The 19304-nt window shown below is 41.2% G+C and overlaps 1 protein-coding gene across 1 annotated transcript in view; it reads left to right on the forward strand.

Moving 5' to 3' along the window:
• The first annotated feature begins 4524 nt into the window (after window positions 1-4524).
• MAN2A1 (mannosidase alpha class 2A member 1) overlaps window positions 4525-19304 on the forward strand; it is a 117828-nt gene continuing 103048 nt past the window's right edge. Inside the window, exons 1-2 of the mRNA XM_071580285.1 lie at window positions 4525-4808; window positions 17037-17297. Coding sequence (XP_071436386.1) covers window positions 4674-4808; window positions 17037-17297 — 396 coding nt within the window. The 5' untranslated portion in view covers window positions 4525-4673. The remainder of the gene's footprint in view (window positions 4809-17036; window positions 17298-19304) is intronic.

Consider the following 19304-nt stretch of genomic DNA (forward strand, 5'->3'; position numbering starts at 1 on the left):
TTTATTTAGACTGCTATGACTGAAACTATTATGACTTAAAATATGGTTTTACTGTAATCGTACATTATGACCTCTCATACTACTCCATATCCAACACTGAAACAGTGAAGTGACACGAGAATTGTTAATTTCCTTACAGTTTAAAAAAAAAACCAAATCACAGTTCAATAAAACATTACAGTTTTATGTGTAAAAGATCCTTGTAAGAAAACAGATGAACTGGTTTTTGCTTTCATTAGCAAACACAGGTTCTGTATATTTCTACAATGTAGATCACCTATATCTTGAGAAGAAACCTAAAAGCAAAGAATCCTTAGGAGCTCTCTGTAAGTTTTTCAGTTCATATGACTTAATATCACTCAGAAATCCTCTAACAGAGGGGAGAACAGGGTCTCCTTGTCTGTGACAACACTTGCTCACTTAGCCACCTGATAACTAATGTCCTTGTGTGGTACCCTCTTCTGTCTAAAGCCATTCCCCCTTGTCCTATCACTACATGTCTTTTTGATAACTTCATCTCCAGCTCTCTTGTAGAGCCTCTTTAGGTACTGGAAGGCTTCTGTAAGGTTTCCTTGAAGCCTTCTCTTCCCCAGGCCAATACCAACCCCTGATGAACACCGCAGGCCTCCACCTGGGCATGGAGCCATGGGCTAGAACTCTTTGAGTGTGATCATTCATCTGATCCAGTTTAGGATGTCATGTGGGATAGTATCAAAAGTTTTGCACAAGTCCAGGTGAATGACGTAATTTGCTCTTTCCTTGTTGATCAGTGCTGCAACCCAATTGTAAAAGGACACTAAATTTGTTTTCCACATGCCTCAGCATACTTTTAAGGAGGATCTGCTCCATGATCTTGTTGGGCAGTGAAGTGAGACTGACTGGCCTGTAGTTCCCTGGGTCTTTCTCACTTCCCCCTTTTCAAAATGAGGTTTACATTTCCACTTTTCCAGTCAGTGGGAACTTCACTGGACCACTGTGACTTTTCAAATATGATGGGTAGTGGCTTAGGCATTTCCTCAGCCAGATCCCTCAGGACCTGTGGATGCACCTCATTAGGTCCATTGTCCTTGTGCATCTTCAGTTTCCTTGGACATTATTGGACCTGATCTTCACCTACAGTGGGTAGTTCTTTACTCTATCTATGTCTGTGTCTTGGTTTGAGATAAGCAACTGCCAACTCCCCCAAGCACAGAGAGAAAAGCCTCCCTCCTAACACCAGGGAAAGGGAGGAAAAGAGAGGGGAAAGAAAAAAAAACACTTCAAACCGCATTTGTACTAAACCTACATATATTTTTCACAGAAAGAAAGAGACATTTAGAAGAGAGTACAAATATACACTCACACAAGTCTGCAACAACAAGTTCCCCACCTCAACTTCTTAACGAACACACAAACTTTACTGTCTTAACTACACATTACTTAAGAAGAAGCTTATTCCCCAGGGAGACAAACCCAAGCAGAAAGGAGAGACCCAGAACAACATATTTTACTTTCCTGAGGTACCCTGTGAGCCAGCGGTGGGCCTGGTCCTCTCCATCCCCCCTGGGGCACCATCGTGCGTCCTCCCAAGAGGAGGGCTGAGAAGCGACTGCCTTAACCACTCCCACACAGGTTCCTACTTCCCTGGAGATGATGTCATAATGTGGTATGGAATACAAAATTACTGGCTACAAGAGGTCAGCTGTTAGCTCAGCCCAGCTCAAGTCAGCTGACAGCTTCGGCCTAGTCTGAACTCCAGAGCCCAAATTTAGGCCCACCTAGGTGACCCATAACAGTCTGCCTTTACCCTCTGTGACTCAGGCAGTGTAGCTGAGCTCTTGCCAGTAAAGACTGAGGAAAAAAAGGTATTTAAGTACCTCAGTCTTCTCTATGTCCCACATCCCCCATTTACTCTTGGAGAGTGGCCACATTTACCCTACACTCCTTTCACCACTGACATACCTGTAGAAGCTTTTGTTTTTGCCCTTGAAGTCCCTGGCTAAGTTTAATACTAGCAGTGCTTTAGCTTTCTTAGCCTGGTCCCTGGCTGCTCAGATAAATTCTCTGTATTCCTCCCCAGATACCTGTCCTTCCACCATTTGCAGGCTTCCTTTTTGTGTTTTATTCAGAACATTTTAGGGTTTTATTCAGAACCATCTTGCTTCTTGTCCAGAAATTCATCCATGCAGGTCTCCTCCTGCTCCTGCATTTTTGCTGAGTTCCTCCTTGTTGTAATGCATTGCTTATGAGTTTGGAAGACGTGATCCTTGACTATTAGCTAGCTGTTTCGTGCTCCTCCTCTGTCCAGGGCTTTACTCCATGGTAGTAGATGAATATCCCATGAAGTAGATTCCTGAAGTGGCCAAATCAGTTCTTCTGCAGTTCATTGCAGTGAACTTACTGTGCTACCCCCTCATTGTCCCAAGGATCTTAAGGACCATTTCATGATCATTTCACCCTGGGCTACCCTTGAGCTTCACATTCCCCACCAGCCCCTGCTTGTTGGTGAGAATAAGGTCCAACACAGCATGTCTCCTCACTGGCTTCTCTATCACTTGGAGAAGGAAGTACTCATCAACACATTCCAGGAAATTCCTAGATTGCCTGTGCCCTGCTGTGTTGCTCCTCTAAGAGATGTTGGGGTGGTTGAAGTCCCCCGTGAAGACCAGGGCTTGTGAACATGGGTGTGTTCCTGTCTGTCTGTGGAGGGACTCCTCTGCTTGGTCTTCCTGGTTGGGAGGCCTGGAGCAGACCTCCACTATAATGCCACCTGTCACTGTCCTCCCTTCAATCCTGACCCATAAATCTTTGATCAGCTCCTCATCTCATCCCCAGGTGGAACTCCATATACTCCAACAGGACAAGACATCCATTTGCACAGAGGCATTTAAGTTGCAAAGGAACTTACTGGCTTGAGTGGCTGGAATTCCTTTGTGCTGCCCTTCAGGTGTTCTCTGGCTGGCCTGTGATCCCTCTCCAGGCCCTGGGCATCTCTTGCTGGCCCTGGCATCAACTGGTATGATATGGATGGACTAAGGTTCCTCTCCCCTTGGCAACCTCAGTAGTTCTTAACATCCATACTCAGTGATTGCAGCGGTTTTGTACTGCCCTTCAAAGACAGATTACCACACTTCAGTTTTTTGTCCAGTGGGAGAAATGGAAGACATTATGAATATTCAAATACTCAAGTATGTTCTGTAAGATATTCAAAGACACTCCAAACTTTGGAAGACTTAGGAATAATATAAGCTTTTTGGCTCCTGAAAAAGTCTACTAAATTTTGGTACACGTTTGTGTACTATTACAGTTTTAACTTTTTTTTAGAGAAGAGAATGATTTTCGTGGAAAATAAAAATACAGTAGCAATGCTAACACACATACATCCTGACTTTAAGGCATAAAAGTATGTCTAAATGACAGGCATTAAAAAAGAAGCACACACAGTGGTAGAACATGATTCCATGATGAGCCAGGAAATACTGGGCAGGAGCAGATGACAGGCATGATTACATCTGTAAGAATTAGAATCTAAAAGCTACAAAACAGAGAAGTAATGCAACTTGAAGGACCGTCCTGCTCCACCAGTGACCTATTCCTGCATCCCATGCGATGCTTTCCATGAAGACTGATACTTATTTATACACAGAAAAACCTGACCCAAACTGGACCTTGTCAGGGGCTCACAAACGAGCTTAATGCTGTTAGCGAGCAATCGGGTTCGCTTATGGGAAGGTGCTACGAGGTTTTGTTGAACAACGCGGATGTCGGAGGTCGCTCGGTGCCGGGGGTCGCCGCGCTCTCCGCACTCCCCATCTTTCTGCTCCGGCCACAGCAAGGCCCGGCCAGAACGGCGGAGTTCCACGGGAGCCCTCCCGCTCCCCCCTCATCCTGCTCTCTTCCCGCGGCCGAGGCTGCCACACACCGACCGCCGACGGGGCGGCGGCGACAGCGGAGCGCGGCGCCTCCGCGCGGCCGCACCGCCCGGGCGGAGGAGGCAGCGCCGGAGCGGCCCCGCCGCGCCGAGCCGGGGTGGGCAGCGGGACTCCCCCTCCTCCTCCTCCTCGCTCTCCCCGGGGCCAGCGGGAGGGGCGGTGGCCGAGGCTCCCGCGGGGTTGGAGCGCTGGGGCGGGCGGGGGCGGAGCGGCGCCCGTGACGCGAAGCTCCGGCGGCGGCGGCGGGGTCGGCGCGGGCGGGCGGGGGCTCGCTCGGCGCGGAGCTTGTGCGCGGCGGCCCCGGCGGCAGCGGCGCTCCGGCGGCGGGAGGAGGTGCCGGACCCCGAGGAGGAGCGGGGCGGCCGCGGAGGCGGCCGGGGGGCGGAGGAGGAAGAGAAGGAGGAGGAAGAAGGGAGAAGGGAACAGCGCCTCTTGGTCGGCCCCGCAGCGCCGCTGCCACCACTTCCCCGCTGGGCGCGATCCTGCCGGGGAAGTCGATCCACTCCGGAAACTCTCGGCTCTCCTCTCACCGCGCCGGAGAGGTCTCTCCGCGGCTACTCGCCCCGGCGCGGCGGGCGGGGGAGAGGGGGGCAGGCGGGGGGCAACTTCTCGCACTTCTCCGGAGGAGGGTTCGGGCCGCCCCGCCGCGGGGGCAGAACTTTCGCCCCCGGGCGCGGGGCGGGGAGCGCGGCCCGGGTGCGCCCGCCGCGGCGGGAGAAGCGCGGGGGAGGCGACGGCGGGGCCGGCCCGGCGACCGCGAACATGAAGCTGAGCCGGCAGTTCACGGTGTTCGGCAGCGCGGTCTTCTGCGTGGTGATCTTCTCCCTCTACCTGATGCTGGACCGCGGCCACTTCGACCACCCGAAGAGCCCCCGGCGGGAGGGCACCTTCCCCAAGGTGAGCCGGGCGGCGGCCGGGGCGGGGCAGGGGGTGGCGGCGGTGCCGCCGCCGGGGCTCTCTGCTCTCCCCGCCGGGGTTCGCGGAGAGCGGCGGGGATGAGACTGAGCGGCTGCGGGGCCGCCGGGGCGGGGGAGGGGAGCGGAGCTGCCTCCGGGCGGCGCTGCCGCCGGCTCGGCCCGGCTGGGGGCTGAGCGGGGCTCTGCCGCGCTGAACGGCGCTGTGCGGGGCACAGCCCGAGCAGTGGGGCTGTGCGGGGCCGTGCGGGGCCGAGTGGGGCTCGCCCCGGGCGGGACGAAGCGGCGGCCGGGCGAGCTCCCCGGAGGCAGCGGAGCGGGAGCGGGTGCGGGGCTCGCCCCGCAGTGTGGGAGCTGAGGCTGTGCACGTGTAGGAGCTGACAGGGAGAACTGGGAACCTGAGGGTAAACCTCAGGTGTGGCAACAACAGGTAGGTTTAGGGAAATGCTGACTTTGCCGCTGTTCCCCGTTCCTCTAATCTGCACTTTGGAGCCGTAACCGGCTGACCTGACTGCGCCGCGTGGTTAAAAGACGCAGTTCTTCACTTTCCTCTGTTGTCTGTGTGATGGAGAAATTTAAAAGCTGTGCATTGTGGTTGTGCTCTAATAAGAGATGTTTGCCCCTGACAAGAAACGTGTGTTTCAGAAAGGACGTGGTATGTGGTACAGAATGGCAGAATACTGCTGGGTATAAACAGCTGTGTGTTCTTACAGTAGTGGACAACAAAGCCCGCAACATAGAAAATGAAATTGTAACCTATTTACGCTTACACAGTACTTATTTTTATTGGACACAAACCAAAAGGAAATTTATTTTAGTACTTCAGTAAGACTTGAAGTGAATAGAGGAACTCCAAATGCTTATTTAAAAAGTAAGTTATGTCTCCCTTAGAACCACTATTATTTCATTTAATGCAAAAGTAAGTATTGATACCATTTTGTTAATGGTAAAGATAAAAACCGTGATTTCAATGGGAAGAAAGGGAGCAGATCTGTTCTGCTATTATTCCTTCAAGTTACAGTTCAGAGGTCAGCCACTAGTTTTTGCAGGAGTGAAGAGAACAGGAAAGAAGCTTAGGAGAAGAAAGCAAGACAAGGCTGGCTACAGCAGCTGTGGCTGTTGAAAATGTAACTCCAGCAGGTGAGTAATGCCACGTGTTACACTTGTAATAGCAAAGTACAAGTGCTGCTTTGGTGATATGGTCAGTATCTTATGTAAAGAAATCACTTAATGTGCCATTATTCCACTAGGTGAATTTAAACCAGGTGAAGTATAGAACTGTAAAGCTCATCCATTGGTGTTTGGTGTTTTTTTATTTTTTTTTATTTTTTTTAATGTTAGATTTTAGTTTGAAATACTTAAGTGAACAAGACAGATTTGTTAGACACGTTTTGTTTTCCATTGTCGGTGTCTTGCATTTGAAGTTCTTGTGTGTAACCTACAATGTGATTGTGATTTGAGGGGTAACATGGTCTTTTTTTCTTGTGAGTAAGGGTATGGGATCTTAATCTGTTTGCAGGCCTCTTCCTTCTGTATGATCTAGTCGGTCAGATAAAACATTTCTCCTTCATCCTCCTACCTTCCCTCAGTCTTCTAGAACAGTCTGTTAGTGTTCACAGACTTGACTTTTCCATGTCTAAATTTCTTTGAGGCTTCTGATTCTCATTGGACAATTTTCTGCCTATCACTACTCCTTCCTTTGGGTGTGCAGTTACCTTTTCCTTTCTTACTGCTTTATCCTTCAAGGAAGTTACAGACGAATTTGATATGATTTTGTCACTTGCTTTTGCTACTCATATGGTAGAAACTTTTCACTTTGTTCAACTATGAAATCTCTAAAAACCTGGCAAATGCTTTCAGAGTCTTATACTATCAGTGTAAATTAAATACAAAAAGTGGAATAGAAGTGGAAGAGAAGCCTCCAGAAACAGCTTCAAAACTACTACCTCAGATGACAAAAAGTTGTGTCAGAGCAGTGTTGCCAAAGCTTAGAGTACTGTAAGAGAAACTAGCCACATATGTGAAACCTTCAGGCTGTTTTTGTTTGTGATAAACTATTGTAGGAGTTCGTAGATTTAAGAAGGTATTCTGGTGTCTAATGGCAAAGGTCAGATTTTTTTTTTGCGTAGAAAGAGGAAGTAAGTATTTTTTTTCTTTTTAAATATATGTTGTTGATTTACTTCATACCCCCTTCTGTTCTGGCAACGTGTTGATTTCTCAGCTTTGCTGTTCATTTGTGCAGTTCTGGTTACAAGACACGTCACCTTTCATGTCCCGACAGTTGCATATTGATTAGTTTCTTCTTCCTGACCTACACTGAGCTTGCACTAAGCTCAGAGAAAAGAAATGGCTACTTCTGGAAGGAGCCTCCTGTTTACCTTTATAAGCATTTGCTGTTTGGGTATTGTATTTGATTTCTACCAGGATTAGTGATGGGATTTTTCGACTGGTAGTGCCTGTTAGTCTGCATTCACCTCAAGTGTCATGGTACCTAGTGCTGGTAGTAAAATAAATTACTAGAATTGCTGCTTCTTTTTCATGTCCATGTTTTCTTTCAGACAAGATACCTTCATTAAGGTAGTATACATCATATTCAGTTGTGTGAACCTGTCTTCTTTCAGGCTAATCATTGTAGGCTGGTGTAGTCAAGAGTTGTCCTTACAGAACTTGCTTGCCTGTCTGAGAGTTCAGGTAGTTATTCAGGCTTGGGACACAGCAGAGACATTGTGCCTTTCTCAGTACTTGGTTGCAAAAGCTGGCATCAGTAGTCAGTTTTGCAATAGGTTTTTTTCCACACCTATCCATGGTGAGGTGGCGTTGAGGCAACTGTAATAGACCTTGAGCTACAGTGATTTATAGCCTTGTCATCACTGGTGGTGGATTTAAATCATAAAACAAGAAGATCTGTATGTTGCCATAGAATGGAAGTCCTTGTTAATTTGGTGAAGAATATGTACTTATAATACATGGAGATCAGACTTGCAGACTTACTGACCTCTCCTCTTGAATTCCAGCATCTATCTTCATGAATCCTGCTTGTTTGTCAGGCTTATATTATTCTTATGATGGCCATATCATAAGCTCTGTCTTTCTGAGTCTGTTCCTAGCCGCAGACACATCTCAATATGATGTGTCCTTGTGTCTTTTTTTCAGGCTAGGAACCATGTTATAACATTGCACAGGGATGAGCTTAAGGTGCAGGACCGGCCTTAGGTGCATTTTAGGTTATTATTGTACCAGTTGTCAGTAGAAATCATTGTGTAAGATTCTTCTAGTGGAATGTAGTGGAAAAATGGTGGAGTGTGTTGTTTATGTCTGCAGTAAGACAGAATTTTCTGAGAAATTTTGTGTGGTTGTAGAGTGGACCAAGGCTGAAAGTGATGCTTAGTCCTGTGACATCTGCTGTGCAGCAAGTGTCAGCCACAAGTGATTTGTGGGCCAAATTGATAACTACTAAGTGAAAACTACATTCAAATAGAGTTTAAAGTGTAAGTCTGTAAGCAGCTTATATTGAAGAACTTTTGTAACTGTATACAGAGGAATACCAAATACTGATAGGCCCATATTGATCTATTCTGGATTTTGGACTCACACAGAAAAAAAGAATCGTTAGCCTAATGGCTTGGTTTTTTAACTGACTTTACTTTGACTTAGTTGTGCCTATCTGTGAAAACTGTTTGTTTAGAGACTGTTTTGGAATATTTCTTTTGATTCTACTTTCATATCTAAACATGCTTGGCACATATTAAGAGTCCAATTAAAAAAAACAAAGTTAAGTGGAGGATTTATAAGAGAATCTTGCTTCAGAAATATATGGTCCTTTTGACATGAAAGTTAATTTTTAGTTAATTTTATGGCTAAGCAAGGCAAACCAGCAGCACATTGCAGCATTCTCTGTTACTACCTGACAGGTATTGCTTTGAACTCAAGCTTTTTCCCCTAACAGCTTTCCCTTGGCCTGGTTTAGCTTTCATGGGATGTATCTCCTCACTGTGTGTAGGGTTGTTTCTGGGAGTAACATTGTTTGAAAGTCGAGTCCACCATTATTCTGGTAGATAACTGGATCAGTAACAAGTGATTGCTTTATTTTATCTTTCTTTTCTTTAAACTTTGTTGAAAGGCAAAACACAAACATACAGCAACTTGCCTGCTTACTATTTTCTTTTGGGTAAGCAATTGTTTAAGAAGAAGCAATTGTTATTTAAAGAAGATCTTTCTCTTTGCCCCCTCTGTGTTTTTTTCTCCACCTCCTTCTGTGATCACCATTATTTAAAGCTTACTCTGATCTCATGTGCTAACAGCTTTTATGGACTCACTAATTGTGCTGCATGGAACTGAGGTGATTCAGTACAGTTCCTGTAAAAGCAGCTGGCTTGGTATGTATTTTCCTCTTTTTTTTTTTTTTGTTTGGTTTGGTTTGGTTTTTGTTTTGTCTGTTTTTTTTTGTTTTGTTTGCTTGTTTTTGTCTGTTTGTTTGGTTTTGTGTTTGGTTTTGTTTCCCAGAGTCCCTCCAGCAAAGCATTAAGTGTTCTGGCTCTTGGTAGTACTTCTTCAATGGATTCATGCTTTCAAGGCATCTAAACAATGTATCAAATACTTCCGCATAAATTGCACCACGGGTGATTGTTGCTGTGCAGAGTGTTACTGTATCTGAGCTTGCCAGTAATTTGACAACAGTACCTCTTGGCCAAGATGTGAAGCACAGAAGGGTGGAGCAGCAATAGCAGGAAATTAGGACCAAATACATGGCACAAACACCAGCAGTCCTTTGATTTGTGTGTTGAACAAAGGCGCCTTGTGAACTTCATTCTGGAGTACTGCTGAGGTAGCACTTCCCCTACTGTAAGAAGTTCTGCCTTCAGTCAGCCCTCTGTAGCTGCATTGTCAGCTCTTGCTTGGTGGGTACCATGGCCATGAATACCCTATAAACACCTTTTCCAGCTAGAGTTTTACTATGTGCATTGCTATAGTGAAGTAACTGGAATCAATGGCTCACATGGACACGCTTTGATGCTGCATGTTCTTAGTAACTGGTGTGTTTTTGTCAGGTCATTTGGGAGCTTTCTGACCCAAGTTGTATAACAAAGAGCAGGACTTCTGTTTGAGGAACTATTGGAAGCAGCATAGTCAGGCATTTAGGAAGTGTTCATTTTACTCTAAAATGTAGTGATAATTAACTTATGCTTAATTTTGAAGCTGTAATTTTTTGACTTCTGAGCCCTGAGAAATTGTGGTCATGGTGACTTTTATTAGCCTTCTTATGAGTTTTATATCAGTGGAGATTCAATGTTAAGTAAAGAAATCCAGAGAGGGAATTGTCATTTTCCTGGATTTGAAAGATGTTGGCTGATTTAAAAAAAAAACAACAAACAAAGCCCTATTAACAACACTTAGTAAGTTCACAGTCTAAAAGCCTTTAATGTCACCTAAATGATCTTGAGTGTGAAATAATGAAAATTTAGGATTAATTCTGCTGAGCTTGTACTACATTGCAAAGGAGAAGCAGCCGTCTTTGTGAACTTATTTACAGGTCAGTAACAATTCTTTGTTTTCCTAATGTTCACAGAGCAGAGTATTTGTTTTTGTTGCTTGCACATTTTGTGTAAAGTTCTGGCTAAGTAGCAGTCAAGCAGAAGGTAATAGCCTCCTTCAATTACAGTCTTTAAATCTGGTGCAAAATGTTGAGCAAAATGTATTCTACAGAATAGTAGCACTAACTATAGTTGAGCACTTCCTTCTGCTACCTAGAGTCAGTGCCTAACTTAACTGTATAAACTAAATGGAGAGAGGTTTTCTAGTTAGTTCTTACTTGAGCTTTTATTTTCTAACATATTACTTTGTTTTGACTTGCTTAAATGAAAATAACCATTATTAAAATGCTCATACTCTTAATGGCATGTAAACTATGTTTCAGTCTTGTACTACTACCCATTTAAATAAGGATTTGGCATAGAGTAGGGAGTGGAATCAAAAAGGAAAGGAACATGAAATGTATCAGTCACAGTGGTATTGGACATTTTTCAGCTTAATTGACTTTGAACTGAATATTTCTTGATTTCTCTCCATCATCCTTTCCTTTCTCCTTGCCTTTAGATCACTGATACTGGTGGCAAAGCTAGTCCCTAACAACATGACTTATGTTTGTCTATCTAAATTACAGGAAACTTAAATCTAGTATAATAATACATTAAACATTTGTGTTATTGCTGCCTCTGGTAAAACAAGTGTGGAAGTCCATCATCTTAAAATCTATTTATCAGTCTGTTGCATTTTTGAATCAAAATTTTCCTAATTTTTTAAGAGAATATACTTTTGTTTTGTAGTTAGTTAATTCAGTAGAGTTCCAGTGTCTTGGTAAAGTGAGCTTCTTTTGAATTATAGTTTAAAGGTAGGAAATTACTAACAAGATTACTTCTGTACTTTTTGTTGTCACAAATGCACATCAGCCTTCTGCCCAAATCAGTAAAGTCTTCAGACCTTGAATTGTCCTTTTAACTGATGCAAAGTATGCTTGCTTTTTGTTCTATACTATACCTTGCAAGTTGAATACCTGCTGAAACAGTGGGTTCAAATATTAAGCTTTGATGCTACACAAGGTTGCGTTTTTAACTTTTACCTGCTTGTTTTTCCTGTGCAGAAGGTGACCTTTTAATTCTATATTTAGTATGTTCTGTTCACTCTACAGTGCTCTGATAGTGCATGCTTTCTGGTCTTACCATCTTGATATGCTGGCATCCCTTCAGAGGATTATATCAAGACGTTAGCAGAGTTAGTACATGATTTCTAAAGATGTACCTGGATATAGTCATTGCCAAGACTAGTGCAAAAAACTATTAAGAGGACTGCCATTCAGTGCAGCCAGAAAATGAGACTGAGTCCAGTTTCCTCACTGTCTACTGTAGTAAATGTGTTTAGGCAACAATCTTGAATCCACATGCTGTGGAGAGCTCTGTTTGTTGCAGTACTCTGCTTTCTTCACCACGGTTCATTGGTGCACCAGAGCCTCTTACACAGGATGCTTCCAGCTGCTTTGTGGTCTCCTGCTTGTTCATGTGGGTGAGGAAGAAAATCGACTCTCTGGTTTGGAACCAAGCACTCGGTGGTTGGTGGCTGAGTCTGTATACAAATAACCAAATTCCAGCTGATGTAACATTAGAAGTCTCTAATGTGGATTTCTTCTCTGCCACCCTGTGAGATCTCCTGTCATCCTCCCTCTTCAATTATTTGAGCTATCTGTCTTTTTCCTGATGAAATGATTTTTAGTGGCCTGTTGGAAAGACACTGCATTTAGAGAAGGAGTGAGGGTTCACTCAGGAAATGAAAGTTACAACTAACGTCTTTTCTACACTTATGATGTTTAGATGGGAGAAACTATCCAGTCTCCACTTCCCCAAAATAAAACACTCCGTGTCTCCTTGTGTTGCTGGACTTCCCTTGTGTGCTGAGTGGCAGCATGCTCCTCTCTGGAGAGTCTTTGCTGCAGCTCAGACTGGTGTCAGAAGCCAGGAGAGGACAAGCAGAGGGCAGTGGCAGAGCAGACTGCGTTGGAGTATTTGGGGCATGAAAACTCCTGAAGGGTTCAGACTGACTGAAGCATAAGGAACTGTTTATGTAGCTGGCTCATGTGGTGGTAGTGGCAGGTTTCTCAGCACAGCTAACAGGTATGGACAGTTTTTGTTCCAAATGGGAGGAGAGTGTGCTAATTTGTGCTGCCCTCACATGGAAGGATTTTGTTGGTTGAGTCCAAGCCTCTGTTACCACAGAGTTGGCTCCTGTGATGCCATTTTTCTACTAATAAAGCTGCAGCTACTTCCAGCACTGTTGGGTTTGCTGATACTTTTCACTTCTTGTAGAAATACTTCCTTTGCTGAGAATTGACAGGAGGATTGCCTTTCTTGCTTTTTGGTTTGCACACTCATCAATATATAAAGACAGAGAGAAATGAAAGAACCTTACACCAAAGTATTTATAAACTGTTAATTGGTTGTCTAGTGATTCACAGAACTTTACATTTAATTTCCTTATATTAAAACAAATGTGTAGATTAACAGAGCATTCTTTAATGTTGTTCACCCTTACTCAGACAGGGTACCTCCAATTTTCCTTTCCATTAGGCAGTTCTCAAAGTCTTGTATCAGGATTGCTTCTTTTCTGAGAAGACTTGTTGCTGTAAAGTCAGGGATAGGTTTGCTGACGTTTATGAATTGTGCAGCTAGCCCAGCTTTTACTACCCAGTATTTACAAAGCCATGTAGAAAACAAAATTTCAGACAGTACTTGTTAAGTTAAAATTGGTATATCTCTGCTCAGTTAAAAAAAATCTCCTTGTTCGGCTCCAAATGTGTGAAAAAGTGGAAAGCTTAATTTAAAACAAAACACTGGAAGATGATTTTCATAATGGAGAGGATCTGTGTGTTTTATTTTTTAATTAGGCCTATTTAGTGTCCCCTGTAACATGCTTTTAATCTGTTTTACTGGTAAGTCAACATCTGTTACTAGCAATTAATAAGATGAAAGAGCTTTAGAGTAACTTCACTGTTTGGTACTGTTTGGCCTTGACATTTGAAATAAGGCAGTTACCTTTCTTTAAAAATGTTGACACTGAATTCATTTTCATATGTTAAAATTATTGTTTTGAAGAGTTGTAGTGTTTTCCTGGTTTAGCTCATATTTTATAATTACTTTACTGTTGAATCAGCAATATTTATTTAAAATGAGTAAGGTGAAAAGATGAATGTGCAATGAAAGCAAACCTCATTTTTGCGTAATTTGGATCCATGAGAAATTTTCATCTTGAGAATGGTTTCCTGACATTAATTGTTCTCATACTGAGTAAAGACTGGGATCCATTTCTAGTCTGTGACTGTTGTTTTTAAAAGTTAATTCTCATGGATGTGGCATTTCACAACAAAAATTGAAAGTACTTTGATGATCTCAAAAATTTGGTTGCCTGTCTGTTTTAACTTGAGCACTGCATGAGGTCACAGTTACATGTTCTTAACTGTAGCTTTTTATTTCATGTTTTGTATTCAAGAGGGAGTTAGCACATGAGAAGTTGAAATGCTTTCAGAGAGAGGCATGAGGTATCTCATAGTCTTCAAAAAGAAAGCAGGTTGTTCTTTGTGAATAGCCTCTGTTAAGTTCCAGTTGGGAGGACTTTGTCAGAAGTTCTTTCTCCAAATAACAGAAGATCTACCTCCAAAGTTAAAATAACAAGCTTTAATAGACTTATGAAATAAGTGTCCTAGGTAGGCTTGGACCTTGCAATTTATAGGTTATTGCTGGATGTATGTAGCAACATGCGAAGTCATTGTTGTTTGAAGGTCATCTGGGAACAAATCACTATTTTTAGACAGGGAACTTGATTTCCAAAGAAAATGGTTGAACTTGTTGCAGATGTTTGAAGGTTTAAAGTGTAATAAGTTAATTGAAAGGTCTGTCTAAAGATATGAAATAGGACATGACCTCCAAATTGGAAGTTTATATCTCTCTTCTAGAGATTGGCAGTATATGGCAGTGGATCAATCTGAACACACATTTGGTGAGATTTTTAATTTTTTATTTGGTTGGTTGTTTTTTTTAAGTTGGTTTTGTTTTTTTTTTTTTTTTTTTGGTTTTTTTTTTTTTTTTTTTTTTGTTTCCTCTCAAGTCTGTTACTGTTCTGGGGAGACTATCATTGGTTAGATGATACAAGTAAGATTGGTGTTGTAATATATGACCAGGTAGTGGACAGACTATTGCTAAGCAATACAAAATTTTTTAAGAAAGGTAAAGTATTTCTACATATAGATGAATAAGAATATAAATTTTAAGCAGGTGTCTGATTTTATAGTTGTAGAGACAGTGTATATAATGGTGAGATAGGTGTGAACAGTATTTCATCTGCACACTTGGTAACTTCAAACTACAGTCATGTGCAGGGAAGCAGGTAATAATTTGTGTAGATGGCAGCTGTACTGTAGCTTCCTTGGAATCTACAGACAGACTTATGTTGGGCAGCCTGTAAAGCCTCTGTCAATTATTGTTTTATATACGTTATTTTTAGAGTGAGTGGTATATTAGGCTGCTAGTTTTCTGTGTAGAGAAACTTTTCATACTTTCAAAACATCACAGACATTGGAAGGGAAAACACTAATTTTATGCAGAAATATGCACACAGTATTTTTAACGTAGCATTTGAAAGATTTCAATCTGGTTGTTTCTTTTGTACCACCAGGGGGCATGGGACTACAGTCTGTTCGTTTCTGTATTTTGCTTTTCTGTTTTTTCTTTTTTTTTTTTCTGTCCAGTATCCCATCATCTGTCGCACATTGATTTCTTGTTTTTTTTTCTTAGTTCATCTGTTTTGTAAGTTTGTATCATTTATCTTTAAACTGCTGGGATTCTAGGAATTTGGCCCAAGATCTCAATTGTCTTAATGTGGTTTTGTTGTCAAAATATATGTCTGCCTTTGGGAAAGTAATAGTTGTCTGACTGTGTTGCATTTTAAAATCTCTTTCTGCTTTCAGGATGTGTCAATCTAAGAAACAAAAATAGCAACAGGGTAGTGGGTCAGCTCTTTACACAGCCCATAAAATGAGAGCACAACCTTACCACCATGTTAAAAAACCCTAAAACTTATTGTCTGCAAAATTACAAAGAACATTCATAAAAGAAAGAATCAGAGGTAGAGTTACCCTAAAAGGTAGAATTATCCTAAAAGGTAGAATTATAGAAATGGCAGTTTGGGACCCAAAAGGCTGACAGGTGTCCCTTGGTAAGGGGTGTCTTTTTATTCTTACAGGCTTCTCAAAGTGAAAAGAATTTAAAAGAATGTACACATCAGTGTAGAAAGGAGTCTTAATCCTTTGCAAACTACAGTTGCTGAAAAGGAAAATGCAAATACTTGCAAGTGAATTATTGTTAAAATGGAAAAAAGTGTCATGTAGAGGTGTTGTTTCTAATATTATACCATAGTCCTCAGAAAATAAGGCATTGGTGCTAGGAGAAAGTCATTAAAGTTGTAAGTCACAGAGTAGCTGTCTACTGAATCAGTGTTACTTGTGTTGAATGTAGTGGTAAAATGTAAATGCCTGAATCTGCAGCAGCTTTTGTTTTAACAACAGCTCTTGGCAAAAATGCCTAATCAAACATTACATATTTTGGTGTGTGACCACAATTTTACTGATAGGAAGTGATTGTTCTTTTCTTCTCTTATAATTTCTTATTATTGTTTATTAAAGTCATTATGTGGAAATAAACAAATTGCTGTTTAAGATGAAATATCCTTAAAATAATGGTAAATAATTTAGCCATTGGTGATTCTGTAAAAGCTAACTCATGCCTGAAGAAAAGCGTACCTCAAATAATTTGGAAGGAGTGGCTTCTGCCATGAGAAGGCAGTAGTATTTGGAGGTATCTTGTTCAGCTATGCTGCCTCCTGTGTTCCAGAAATGCAGTGACTAGAGGCTATTAAATTGCTCTGTGGAATCTGTCTCTCCTTCCCAGTTGCTTCTTTCAGTTCACGCTGATGTTGTTCTGCAGGCTTCCTCTGGCAATGCACTCTAGATTCATCTACACAATCCTGTTGTTTGGCAGTTGGGGATGACCTCCTGACTAAAAATGCTATTAGCTTTATCTCTCTCTTACAGGATTTTCTTGATGTCTGTAATGCTCCAGTTATACAGATTATTCCCTTGATCAGGCTGTTAAGGCATCTTTTATTCACACTAAGTGCTTTTGTTTATTTCTCTCTCACTGAAAGCAAGAACCTTGTTATATATTGAAATACTGTTTTACTTGTACAGGAAAATCCTAAAATGTTTATGTCCTGTTAATCCTATCATGATGTGACTGACTTGTAAAAACTGCCTTTCTGTTCAATGTTCTGATAAATTAAAAGATCAGATTTTTGCAAATCTGTGACAGATATAAAAGAAATTGATGTAGGTATAATTGCTTCTTGAAACAGTGTGACGTTTAAAGAGTATTTTTACATCTGTGATTAAATCTTATGATGTGAATTCAAGTTCATAGAGGAAATGTATCTTTTACTCTTGCCCCTTATATAGCAATGGAAAATTTTGTATGTTGGGTGAATTCCTTATTAGTTTGTCTTTATATAAGATCACATGCTATTGTGAAATTGTTCTTTTTTTTTAATTTTGTCAAGAATTTGTCTGAGAAATAATTAAACTTTAAATTTTACCTTTTTTTTCCCCCTCTCCTTCCAGGGCCAGCTTTCAATATTGCAAGAAAAAATAGATCACTTAGAACGCCTGTTGGCAGAAAATAATGAGATTATTTCAAACATACGAGATTCTGTGATCAATCTCAGTGAATCTGTAAAGGATGGTCAGAAAAATCCAGAGGCTATAAACTTCAGTCAAGGATCTGTTTCTGAGCTCTTTCCTTCTGCTTCGGTTTTGTTTGCAGTTGATTCTGAGGATTGTTTGTTTGCTTCAAAGAGTGGAAGTCATGGTTCAGGTGTACAGGTAAGCAATACGTCTTTCTGTCTTATTCTGCTGGAGTCCCAGCTGCCATTATCTTTTATGTCTGAAAATGTCAAATTACAGCTAAAAGCTTGGTACTAAGATCCTAATTTAAGACCTAATAGAGTTGTTCAAGTGACTGTTGTGTTTAACAGATGTTATGAAACTGTTCCTTTTCACCTTTCTAAAAAGTTGTCTAGAAATTGAATAATGATTATGAAGAGCCAAGTTGAAAAAGCTTGAAAGTTCTTAAAATTCAAATAAAGGGATTTTACTGAGATTATTGTCCTATCAGTTCTTTGGAAATAATTTGAGAGTCTCATTCAGTTTCTCCAAATTTTTCTAAAACTGATGAAAAGCAAACTAGAAACAGTGGATAATATTGATTTAAATAGGTTTTACTTTTTAGGACTATATGTGTAGAGTCTTGATGGAGAAGTAAAAAGTGTTCAAGAGTTAATAATTTAAAAAAAAATCTTGGATCCCGTGTTCCCTTTTGAATGTCCTTTCTGTGCTTCCGCATTCCTGTGTGTCTCTAGTTTGTATAGGGATTTTGATCAGAAAGAAGGAACAATTACCATGTTGACTGGCTGCCATGAATGGGGAGATTAAAGTTTTTAAAGTCAGATACTTCAAGTTGAATTTATTTTTCTTTCTGGTGATGCTTGTGAGTTCATGGACTCATATATATTCAGTTTTAATGGAGTGATTCAGGAGCACTGAGAATACCCTGTGAAGTTTGTGATCTGCACTGTTTTTGTGAATCTAGTGGGAGTACTATAAATATTCATAGTACTCTAAAGTAAAGATTAAATTTTGAAGTCCAGCTTTCTCATTTTAGAATTTAAAGTACTTCTATTGCAGGAGAAAGACCAGACTTCAGAAGAATAAGTACACCTATTAGAACAATTGTAACCTCTGATGTATCATGCTTAGTGCCTTTCAACTCTTCAGGGATAGGCAACACCTTAATACGTCTTTTACAGAGAATGTAGACTTTTTAAAGGCAATATCTGAATATCTGTTCCTGTTTCTAATGTCCATTAAGACTGCTGTGCAGGGAAGTGAAGCATGTGGATCTACAATTGCAAAGGTTCAAGTTAGTGGATTGTTAACAGATTATTCATCATACAGTTTGTTACCATACTAAGTGATGTGTTTTTTATGTGCACTAAGCATCAGTTCTAGTAAACGAGAATCATGAATATGTTGTCTTAAGTTCTTGGACATGTTAACTTGTTATGAGTGGGAAGTAAAGACATTTTTTCTTAAACTGTTCTGGTGTTTTGCTTCACAATTGCAGAATGTCAGAACTGCACCTATTACCTGTTAATGTGCCTGCTACTTACCTAATGGGAGGCTGTAGTGGCTAAATTGCTTTTGGATAATTTTCTTTACTTTTAAGGTTATTTGCATGTACTTAAGAAGCAAATGTATTGTTTCTCTGTTCACACTTTCTTTTCTTCCTTTCACGGGGAAGGAGGGCTCTAATGATCTCCATGTCTTTGCATTAGTACCCTGTACTCAGCAGGTTGTCCACTGTCATCACTAAGTCTCTTTAATAGATTCTGTGTACAGCTTCTCATCCTATGAGTCTGACCTGCATCTCAGTTATGGAATCTGAGACAATGAATTTAGCAGAATTCCTATTGCACCACATTAATGAGCTGATCTAAATAACTGTATTTGAATATGGTATTACTATTTAATCCTTTGCCAGCCCTGATGGATTCTGTATATTCAGTTACTGTTTATCGGAGACATCTTGAATAGTTTTTTTTGAGCATTTTAAAAAAAAATTGAATTCTAAACCAGCTTGTAAGTGTTAATTGCCTGCTATTTGTAAATGTTAAGTTAAACCTACAGATTTGGACATTACTTTTCCCATGTTTGTCGCTTAAGGGGATGTATGAGAGACTAGAAAGTAATAAGTGCTAATATAGGTGAGAGATAGTGTTTGGATAAAAATAACTTTAGAGAACGAAGGGAAAATGATCTTTACTGAATAAA

Source organism: Pithys albifrons, chromosome Z (genome assembly GCF_047495875.1).
Source record: "Pithys albifrons albifrons isolate INPA30051 chromosome Z, PitAlb_v1, whole genome shotgun sequence".
NCBI lineage: Eukaryota > Metazoa > Chordata > Aves > Passeriformes > Thamnophilidae > Pithys > Pithys albifrons.